The 12,094-nt window shown below is 35.9% G+C and overlaps 1 protein-coding gene and 1 long non-coding RNA gene across 2 annotated transcripts; both read left to right on the top strand.

The window, feature by feature from the left end:
- The first annotated feature begins 38 nt into the window (after positions 1-38).
- Positions 39-757, top strand: LOC135799455 (U6 snRNA-associated Sm-like protein LSm8). The gene is made up of 4 exons (XM_065312576.1): positions 39-186; positions 282-322; positions 391-518; positions 578-757. Exons 1-4 carry the CDS (start codon positions 156-158, stop codon positions 666-668), a joined length of 291 nt encoding a protein of 96 aa, XP_065168648.1. The 5' UTR covers positions 39-155; the 3' UTR covers positions 669-757.
- A 258-nt stretch (positions 758-1,015) lies between these two features.
- On the top strand, positions 1,016-3,054 carry LOC135800218 (uncharacterized). The gene is made up of 3 exons (XR_010550123.1): positions 1,016-1,480; positions 1,608-1,645; positions 2,922-3,054. It is a non-coding gene; the product is annotated as an uncharacterized lncRNA (long non-coding RNA).
- The last annotated feature ends 9,040 nt before the right edge of the window (positions 3,055-12,094 follow it).

Here is a 12,094-nt window from a genome sequence, read left to right as displayed (position 1 = left end):
TAGAAAATTTTCCGATAGATGGCGTACTGTGTACCAAAACTTGTTTTAATTTATATTTTCATAGCAAGCCGCGTGAATGTTAACCTTACTATTCAACGAATATTTACGTTTAGTAGGATAGTTTTCCACTGGGAATTAATTGTTATTTAGTAACAATGACAAGCAGTTTGGACCAATTCGTCAACCGTATCCTTTTCACAATTTATTCTATTCATCAACGGATATAAAATGTTTCTTGTTTAATTTTTGAAAATTATTTTTACTTAACTAAATATTTACAGATACAGTTTCCATCATCACATCTGATGGCAGAAATTTTATTGTAAGTTCTTTTTAGATTTATATGAAGCTTGCTTTAGTGATTATTCTGTTCACTTTGTGGGTGTCCAGGGAACTCTGAAAGGTTTTGACCAGACAATCAACATCATCATTGATGAATCTCATGAAAGAGTCTATTCCTCAGCCACTGGTGTGGAGCAAGTCATGCTTGGTCTGCACATTATCCGCGGTGACAATGTGTGAGTGTATTTACCTACTGATTATGTTTTTATTTTAATACAAGTTGCTTTAATTTCAGTGCAATTGTGGGGCTGATTGATGAAGATGTAGACAACAGGCTGAATCTTGCAAGCATAAAAGCAGAACCATTGAATGCCATCACACATTAATTAAATTAGAATAATTAATTATAATTATTGAATATATGAGAATGTATTTTTGTTTTGTACTTTGAATCAGGAGAATGTGAGAAAACTGAGTTTTGTGTCAATATTATTAATGAGAGAGATGTTTTAGTTTTAGTTTGTGGTGTGTATGTTTACGATTATTGAAGATAAGAAAATGGGAGATCAAGGAGATTATTCAAGAGGTATTATTAAGAAGTTCGTAGATGACGCTGCGATGCATGTTTAAGTAAAAATATTTTTGCTGCTAGTCAAGGTCGGCGAGCGCAGTTGTTTTGCCAGCCCGCACGCATCTCTTACACTTGCCGCATGCAACACATTCTAGTTGGTTTAGATGGTCGGTGACATGCCTATTGCAATTCGCGTGCCGAAGGCTTTGCGCAGCTCTTGCTTTCTTATCATGTACTGTCCCGTCGTTGTTTCCACTATCGGTGGACGCAGGCAGTTTCATTCCGGTCGCTGGTGTATCCAGACGTGTTCCGCGTTACTCGTATCGTTTTTTGGTTTTAAATTATGAAAGTTGCATTAAATTCGGTCAGTAATAGACTAATTTGTTGTAACTTGCATCTATAGTAATATGTTATTAACTATTTGTGCGTGTAGTGATTATAAATGCTAGTTTGTTTTTATCGGGTTTGGTTTTATCGGTTGTTTTCTCAAACGGCGGATTTCGGAGTTGTTTGGCGTCGTTTATCAATACGCGCATCCTTGGATTAAATTACGTTGGATTTGGATTCAATTTAGTACTGGTTCCCGCTATGATGTTTCCTCTAATTTTGGGGATCTTTTGCAATTGGGTATGTAAAATATATAACATAAACATAGTTGAATACAAATCGTGTTGTATTGCAAGTATTTTCTCCGATGCGCCAATATAATATTATATCCTGGAAAATGCATTGAATTGTTTTCTTTTCATTACAGCACTTGCCATGCCTTGGAGCCAATTAGCATCTACATTGGTAAGTTATACTTTCGCTGTAATATATGCGTCGAATAATAGTTTGCATGTATGTAGTTTTTTTATCTCGTTCCACTTGCGTTTTGTAAAGACAAGATAGTCGCGTGCCCTGCTGATACATCACAAAATAAAATTTCTAGTTATTTCCTTATTTTTTGATAGCCCGAGCGTTCATTTTTACAATACACCTCTGAAATCCCGCGAAATTCACAAGGTGGAAAACAGGCCATATTTCGGGAACCCTTCGTGATATTTTTGTTTTTCCTTTATTTTCGGTTGTAATTGCCTCAAAATGACCGTCAAAATTTGCCTTTTTCTTGCTTTTTTCCCTTTTTTCGTGAAATGTTTGTATTTTTTCGGGTTTGCACGCGATCCTGGCGGCTCAATGACTACAGCGCGGTGGTTAGAGATGCGGAATTAAATTCTCCATCGGGCGATATTTTGCATAAAAGAGTGACTTTTCATCCTTTTCTCGTGAAATGTTTGTAGTTTTTCGGGTTTGCACGCGACCCTGGCGACAGAATACCTTCAGCACGGCGGCTAGAGATGCGGAATTAAATTCTTCGTCGGGTGCAACTTGTTTGTTGGTGGAATTCGACCTACAACCCGCAAAAATTTGCATAAAAGGGTAATTTTTTCCCCACTTCTCGTGAAATGTTTGTATTTTTTCGGGTTTGCACGCGACCCTGGCGACCGAATACCTTCAGCATGGAGTTCTGAGATGCGGAATTAAATTCTCCGACGGGGAATTTTTGTTTGTTGCAAGAAATCGACCTGCAACCCGCGAAAATTTGCATAAAAGAGTGACTCACCCTCTTCCCGGGAAATGTTTTTATTTTTTCGGGTTTCCACGTGATCTTGCATATGTGACAATTCCTATGATATTTTGCACGCGAAATTGCATTAAACAAATTTTCTTGGCGCATTTTCAAAGTTGTCTATCCTGCATGCGACCTTGTTTATTGCAAATACTCATAGTGCGCGTTGTACTGCGGCGTGCGCGCAGTATTATCGCATGTGGTCGCGTGCCGCCGTTGAATGTGCTGCGCGCTGTGCTCAGCACAGTTTTGTGCCGGTTATTGGTCGGGTCGGACGTGTTTCTCGCGGCTGTTATCGTTTTATTTTGAGTTTGTAGTTCGGTAAATCTGTTTCGAATTTCGATTGTTTATCGACTGCATTTAGTTATTATTGACGTGTTTATTGTTTTATTAATGGATAATCGGACGTTGAATATACAAAATAGTTAATTCTCTTTGCGTTCGTTGTGCGTATTGCAGGATGGCCGCGTGCTATCAACTTGTTTACATTGCGCGCTCGCGAGATACGGATAGCATGAACCTGCAACGTCTTGCAACGTTTGTTGTGATCAGGGGCGTAGCTACCGCCGTATTTGCCGTATCAATTATACGGGGCCCCGGCCACGGGGCCCCAAAGTGTGTAAGGAAAAACCTTTACCTCCATATAAGGGCCCCAAACAAAATTTTATACGGGGCCCCGACAAGGTACGCTACGCCACTGGTTGTGATATTATCTGGACAATGAATTGGAACATGGAAAATCTACGTGGAAGATAGAACGGTAAACTGCAGACTTTCTTTATTTTAATTCACCTATTCGTGCATGCATTGTTATTGAGCGGCATAGAATTTTCAACGCGGTGTCTGTTAGAGAAGCTGCTTGTGCGTGTCATCCTCTTAAGAACATTTCCCTGATTGCTGTTTGTGCTATGTAATTGTGTATGTAGAACTTGACAACTCCATTTATTGTGTATTTGACTTTGCTGTATTGTCTTATGAATTAATGTGTACATACATGTTTGTTGTACTGTCCACGTAGAATTCGTTTTTCCATGTGTTTCTCCGGCACAGGTAAAGAACGATCCCCAATTATGAAACCTGATCAGAAGCTGCGTAGCCGCGTCTGGCAGGATGATAGAACCGACCAAACTGTCTGGCGTGCTGGAAAACACAGTTTTATAGCTCTGTATAATGTGTATCAAATTCAGCTCTAATACATAAATTTGAAAGTAAAAAAGTTAAAAAATATACTTTAGTGTTCACTAGGGTTGGAACCAGCTACCAGGTGACTGGCAATGAGCAGCGCATGTTATAATAATGTGACGAACAAAATATGCAAAAATGGAGTTTGCTAAAATAACGAAACATAGGTCATCATGTGTACATCTTTGTTGGCTGTTAACTGCCAAAGGAACCACGATCCAGGTTTCATAATTGGGGATCGTTCTTACCTGTGCTGGAGAAACACATGGACAAAATTTCATCTTTCCTAAAATGACGAAAGTCTGGCCGTCACTGGCTCTTGGTCTAGGTTTTACATGTCAACAGAATACATGTCGCCATATTGAAACCGGACTTACGACCTGCTAAACAGCGCACATATAAGCAAGTACCACTTCGTACAGTTCTACCGGAATAATGAAATTAGCAAATAGCCTATTTTCTACGGGGTTGAAAATGGAAACAAATATACAGGGTGTTACAAATGAAAAATTTAATATGAAAACAGAAAAACATTTTAACACTACAAATATCATTCGTTTTTCACCCAAGGCTCCGGGAAACTAATATACAGGGCGTCACAAAAAGAAAATTTAAAGGGCAATGAGGAAACTCCTAAAAACAACAGTTAAAGCTAAATTTTCACGGACACAAAGAAAAATGAATATACAGGGTGTTTAAGAAAGAAAATCTCTAGTTGAAACAAAGAGCCCACAAAACTCACAAATACCGGCGATTTTCTACGTAGTGTTAGGGAAAACTAATATACATGGTGTTACAAAAAGAAAACTTTAGAAACTACAAAGGGAGCTAATATTCACAACATGAAGAGGGAAATTTACAAATAAACAACAATATTTTAATATATTGTGAATGTATATTTATTAATTGATGCATCAACTGCATAAAGTAACCGACGGGTAGAACATCATCATAAATTGAAAACATTCAAATCAGCTGACGGCAAGCGACGGCGCGTAGCAATACAATTGCTAGAGAGTATAAAAATAACTATTGTTCTTTTTTGTAAATATTAAGACGTACGGAGACTATGAAAACGAAAAACTATTCAACGTGCAAGATTTTACTAGGTCAACAAGAAACTTCTTAATTTAATGATGCTAAGGAGCGCAAATTGATTAAAAACATTCACGTGTTCTGCGAAAAGACGGCCGAGCCGACGGCCGACGGCAAAGTAAGCGTGGTCGACCATATGAATATTGCCAATTTAAATAATCTTCAGATACTTTTGTAAAACAATGTTTGTAGTAATTAAATCATCCATGTTATTTTCGGAAACGGAACTTAGAATTTGGATAAAAATGCTACATACCATGTGTTTTTAATTTGTAAGATGATACAAGCAAATTTCATATCACGCAAATAGAATAACCAATTTAAGTTAAAGCGGCGTAACTTTACGTAAAAAATTTATATATTATACACCTACCTATGCATTGATGAGGGGATTTTATATCCTGGAATATATTCTATCACCTGAAAACACACGCACAGATTGATGGACACTTATATCTTATTTAAGGAGACTCTAAACGCGACAAATCATTAAACAAAACAGGCACACATGCCCATTGCGAATATTTTGCTGATGGTCAAAAAAGTACCCGACGATTAATCCAATTAAAACCTCAAAACGCATGGCGATTAGAGAGATACGTTCCCGGACCACGCGGTGAAACGACTGCCGTGTGCGCTTTGCTTAGCCAGGTACAAGGCTGGTACGTAGCGATAATACGCGTCAGTCGAACAAAAAAAAGTTGTTTATACACAAACGTACTGATAAACTCGTAGTTGAAAAGACCAAACTAAAATATCACAATGTTGAAATGACCGACATACACGAAATCTACTTACTTTTACTTTCTACTACTTTTACATTCAATATTTCTCGGCATAAGAAAAGAATTTATTGGCTTTGAGATGTTATAAGATTCAGAAAAACAGGAAATTAGTTTACCATTACAAATAAATAATTTATTTTCTTCGTAGTTTACTGTATACCTCATGTGCTGCGTCATTTTGTTTAGTATTGTTAATAACAATTATCTTTTAAATGAAGGCAAACGAATGGACGATTATGAAAGTTAGGAAAATTCTCAATTAGATAAGAATTTAAAATTATTTAATTTCACACAGTAAAAAGATGAAAAATGCGACTAAAAGTGCTAAAAAGAAAAATGTTTCAATTTTTACCCATTTTTTTCAATTGCGAATATCTCGCAAATCCTGAAATTTTTCAATATCATAAAGGGTTCCCGAGATATGACTCATTTTTCACATCAACTTTTAACAGCTGCAAAAACGGGATATAGACGTACTTTGAAACCATTTCCAGATAGCAGATTTCGCGAGAATCTTGTTCGAACAGAATAGCCGGAAAATCAAAAAGTTTAATTCTTTGATGTATCAGCATGGTACGCGACTATCTTATGCCATTGCAATAAAAAAAATGTGACGCGCAAATATAAACGAAAAACATAGTTAAAATATTAACTTACCAAAGCGGAACCTGTCGGAATCCAAGACCCGAAAGGTACTATAAATAAAATAAAACACAAGTTAAATCATTTCATAAATTTTATTAATATTATATTCACACATCAAAAGAAAACTAATAATCTATGTTATTCAGTTAAAAGTTACCTAGAGATAACCAATGGATTATCTAATGATGAATAAATCAACATGACGGAAAAATGAAGGGACCGACAACGGCAACTGCACACGATAAAACCGCAGCGGTGAAAATTTACACGATTTCAATCAAATACAACGCCGAATAATTAATCAAACTCTAAGAATGATACGAGAAGCCCGAAGGAACCAGAGACCGGCACGGAACTGGCCGTAGCATAACCGAAAATGCTAAGGCATGCCTAATATACACACACCACAGCTGACGATATGATAAGGCAGCCTGCTGTCGCGCGTGTAAATACAAGAGGTGTGCAAACCTTATCACACGTGACTTTGTGCGCCAATAGCAATAGACACGGATACCTACGATCTAAACTAAACTGCTGCATGCAGCAAGTAGATGCGGTGCGAGAGAACGATGTACGGAATACATGCGATAAAAAAGTTTTTTATACCGAAACGCAGGTAACAGAATTGTGTTCAAAACTAATACACTTCTAATTTATGATTTGTAGTTCATGCTAGTGCAATTAATGAATGATGGATACAATATTACTCCCATAATGAGGTAAAATCTAGAAAAACGCAAAACTAGTTAACTAGTTAGTGCGAAATTCAATTGTGAATATCTCGTAAACTAAAAGAGATAAATAAGATCTGATCGCAGCGTCTTAATCTACGGACTATTCTCTATCAGATAGGATAGTTGAAACGGAAATCGGAGAGATGAAATTTTCATTCTTAGGAAAAAATTGCCAAGGGGGGGTGCTTGATACTTTTTTTCGACGATTTTCAATAATTAATATCTCTTTAACTAAAAGAGATAGCTACCAACGAATTATTGATTATGAAAGATTGGAAAATTCTTTATCAGATAGAAATATAAAATAATTATATTTCCCACAGTAAAAGGTCGAAAATCGCGACTAAAAGTGCTAAAAAGTGACATTTCTCAATTTTTGCCCATTTTATTTAAACGCGAATATCTCGTAAACTAAAAGAGATAATTAAGATCTGATCGCAGCATCTTAATCTACGGACTATTTTCTATCAGATAGGATAGTTAAAACGGAAATCGGAGAGATGAAATTTTAATTCTTAAGAAAAAATTGCCAATGATTCTGTTGTTCTTGGCAATTGAAGTTTTTTTCTGTTTCGGTAATTGTCTTTTGAACTCCTAGGCCAAAAATACTGGTGAGGTAATTGAATAATTCAGGTAATTAAAAAAATAATTTTATTCGCAGGTTACATTTCCAGTGATGTCACTCTAAAAATCGTCGATGTTTGTAAATTTTCGGTGTTTTTTTTCCTGAAATTTTAGCTTTTGCTTTGATATCTAGTGGTTTTCTGTTCATATTACTCTTTACATTATATTTTTATTTATTCAATCCTTTATGGCGGCCTGGGTTTATTAATATTTGTAAATAAACATCTCTTTGAATTGCGTTCATGGTCACATTGTGCGAACGCATCGCACACCTGATAGTGGCCGCGTGTTGTCGCCGTCGGCTGTGCACATGCAGTTTTATTTCGGACACAGATTGAGACGCGTGCATTTATCGCGACTAGTTTTGTTTCTTCCTATAATAATTATTTATATTGATGGCATATACCGGAATCGCGTGTTAACCATGTTTTGCAGGTGCGTGCGTTAAATCAATCAATCGCGGAGTAATCGACGGTTCACTTGTGCGCGTGTTAGGTTTTGTCGGCCGTCGGTGATTGTTCTTTGCCTGTGAAATTAACTGAAATCAATTTTAGAATAGGACCTGTTGATCCTCAATTAGCAAATACAAAATGCTACCGTGTAAGTAAAATTAATCGGATAATTGTCGTCTCCAACGCGGATTGTGTCACTAGTCCTCTCCAGCCAAATATGGTAATGAAATCTTTCCATCAGAGCTTGAATATTTGTTTTCATTACGCAAAACACTTATGGACGATCACTACAATCTGTCATTTGTTAAAAATATTCATATTTCTTCGACAATTGTCCAAGTATTTATTGATATTAAGCATGTATTAAGTAGCGCGATTTAGTTTATATTTATGATGATCCGTCGGATCGTTTACCTGGCACTTTTAAAAATTATAATAAATTAGTAAAAAAAAACACATTTATAGTTAATTATGTGTTATCTACTTGATAATTTCCAATGCTTTTACAATAGAACTTACCATCTTAATATATATATATAAATTTTATTATAAATTGTTTCCTTTGTGTAACATCGTGCCTAAGAAAATAGATTATCTTTTTTAGTTTTTGTTCTGTTCATTTTTGATCTTTGGATATGTTTTTAAAAGTAGTTTTTGTCCTTTCTTTAAAACTCTGTAATTTTTTTTAATAAGAGCTTGTTTTCCACTTGAATTTTCAATTTTCTTTTTGGGACACCCTGTATTTTGGTTTTCCTTTTACATCCATGTAAAAATTACCTGCTTTTGTCATTTTTAAATATGTCTCTTCTTGATCTATGATTTTATTTATACCACCCTGTATGTTTGTCTTTCTTTATCCACGTTTAAAATTGGACATATTTGTAGTGTTTGGAAGAATGCCCTCCTGAACTTTGGTATATATCTTAAAATGTTATTGTTTTTCTTTTTGTAACACCCTGTATGTTAGTTTTCCATGTTGTCACGCGATAAATGATAAAAGTTAGTCATTATTCAGGGTTTGCGTTCTTGAACATTTAATTTTCTTTATGGTTGTTTTCTTTATGTACGACCCTGTATTTGTTTCACGCGAAAATTTTTGTTATCCTGGTTATTGTATTCGGCAGTTTCCCAACTTGAATTTTAGTTTTTCTTTTTGCATCACCCTGAATTAATTTTTTTCCTCATTATATAGTAAAAAATAGGCCATACTTATTATTAGGAGTTGTATTTTTAAAATTATGATTACCTTTTTACAACACCCTGTATATTAATTTTCTTCCATGTCAGGTAACAAGTAATTACGATGTATGTTATTCACTAACACTAGATATTTCTTAAAATATTGTCGATGTTTTTGTAACACCCTGTAGAATAATTTCCCGGGATGTCACGAGAAAAGTGGTAGTGATATGTGTTCCTACTTGAACGTGAATTTTTCGTTTTAAATATTATACTTTTCAGTTTGTAACACTCTGTATAATATTTTCCCTGATATTCTGTGAAAATTTGGTAACATTTATTAGTATTATTGTGTTTTCTTATTTGAACTTGATGTACATGTAGATCCTTGTACATACCATGCTGGTAACAAGCTTTGTTTAAAAATGGCGGCAAGTTCTCTAAGTGTTATGTATTCTAATTTTAAGTTATATTCTAATAAAGAAATATTAAGAAACATTGTAACTTATAGTTACCTAGAAAACACCTAGAAAATAAGCCCTTTGCTCATTTCTTTATCCCTGTAGAATTGTAGAACATTATTATGTGGTACTTGCTTACATGTGCGTGGCTATGCACATTATTTGGTTGATTTGTCAAATCTAAACTTGTATTCTATTGTTAATAAAGAAACAGTAAGATATATTGACTTCTTTCATTTGTGTGTTCGCCTTCTATCATTTCAGGAACAGGTCTCTAAGAGAGTTCCCTCTCTCAGGGAATGATCCCCACTATAAAAATTGTCAAGGTATCCTGTATGATTTGTGTACTCGATCTTTCATTTCAGCTACAGGTCAGAACTTGTAAGAATATTTTAAAGTGTTACCTCTCTTGAGGCGACTTAAAACTTAGAAATATTTGAACAAGACCTTATAAGGATTGTCCTTATAAGGAGTTCCCTCTCTGTGGGGGTGATCCCCCACCATAAAAATTGTTGATATGTTTGGCAATAGATTTCACCACAGGAAATACGGAATTAAATTCCCGCATCAGGAAATTACCTCGAATTTACCGTGACACCGCGTTCGCGTAAGTTGTAGCAAAAACTACAATTCCTAGCGCAACGAGTACAAGTGCGTACACAACTATCATCATAACCCGCGTTACGGAATTTTGGCAATAGATTTCAATACAGGGAAATACGAATTAAATTCTGCATTAGAGGGCCTTATTTCGATTTATTATGACACCGCGTTCGCGTGTTATAGCAAAAACTATAATTCTACCGCAACGAGTACATGTGCGTATACACACAACTATCAATATAACCCGCGTTACGGAATTTTCTGGCGATACATTTCAATACTGGGAAATACGGAATTAAATTCTGCAAATAGAGGGCCTTATTTCGATTTCATTTCATGACACCGCGTTCGCGTGTTATAAAGCAAAAAACTATAATTCCCACCGCAACGAGTACATGTGCGTATACACACAACTATCAATATAACCCGCGTTACGGAATTTTCTGGCAATAGATTTTAAATACAGGAAATACGGAATTAAATTCTGCATCAGAGGGCCTTATTTCGATTTACTATGATTACCCCGCGTTCGCGTGTTATAGCAAAAAACTATAATCTACCGCAACGAGTACAAGTGCGTATACACACAACTATCAATATAACCCGCGTTACGGAATTTTCTGGCGATACATTTCAATACTGGGAAATACGGAATTAAATTCTGCATCAGAGAACCTTATTTCGATTTATTTGCGACACCGCGTTCGCGTGTTATAGCAAAACTATAATTCCTACCGCAACGAGTACATGTGCGTATACACAATAACCATCAATATAACCCGCGTTACGAATTTCGGCAAATAGATTTCAATACAGGAAATACGGAATTAAATTCCCTGCATCAGGAACATAATTTCGAATTTACTATGACTCCGCGTTCGCGTGTTATAGCAAAAAACTACACCCTAGCGCAACGAGTACAAAGTGCGTATACACACAACTATATCAATATAACCCGCGTTACGGAATTTTTTGGCAATAGATTTCAATAATACAGGAAATACGGAATTAAATTCCCCTGCATCAGGGAACATACTTCGAATTTACTGTGACACCGCGTTCGCGTGTTATAGCAAAAACTATAATTCCTACCGCAACGAGTACATGTGCGTATACACAATAACTATCAATATAACCCGCGTTACGGAATTTTTGGCACAGATTTCAATAAATACAGGAAATACGGAATTAAATTCTGCATTAGAGGGTCTTATTTCGGATTTACTATGAGACACCGCGTTCGCGTGTTATACAGCAAAAACTATAATTCCTACCGCAACGAGTACAAGTGCGTATACACACAACTATCAATATAACCCGCGTTACGGAATTTTCTGGCGATACATTTCAATACTGGGAAATACGGAATTCACCCCTGCATTAGAGTGGCCTTGTTTCGATTTACTATAACACCGCGTTCGCGTGTTATAAGCAAAAAACTATAATTCCTACCGCACGAGTACATGCGTATACACACAACTATCAATATAACCCGCGTTACGGAATTTTCTGGCGATACATTTCAATACTGGGAAATACGGAATTAAATTCTGCATCAGAAGGCCTTATTTGATTTATTTTATGACACCGTTCGCGTAATATAAAGCAAAAACTACAATTCCTACCGCAACGAGTACGCGTATATACAATAATAACTATCAATATAACCCGCGTTACGGAATTTTGGCAATAGATTTCAATACAGGAAATACGGAATTAAATTTCTGCATTAGAGGGTCTTATTTCGATTTATTTATGACTCCGCGTTCGCGTGTTATAGCAAAAAACTATAATTCCTAGCGCAACGTGTACAAGTGCGTATACACACAACTATCAATATAACCCGCGTTACGGAATTTTCTGGCGATACAT

Source organism: Atheta coriaria, unplaced genomic scaffold (assembly GCF_025399875.1).
Source record: "Atheta coriaria isolate IRGN ID8LTWV9N9 unplaced genomic scaffold, Caltech_Dcor_3.1 hic_scaffold_2_pilon, whole genome shotgun sequence".
In the NCBI taxonomy this organism is placed as follows: Eukaryota; Metazoa; Arthropoda; class Insecta; order Coleoptera; family Staphylinidae; genus Dalotia; species Dalotia coriaria.
The sequence above is the reverse complement of the archived record's forward strand: the minus strand, read 5'-3'. Positions and strand labels throughout refer to the sequence as shown.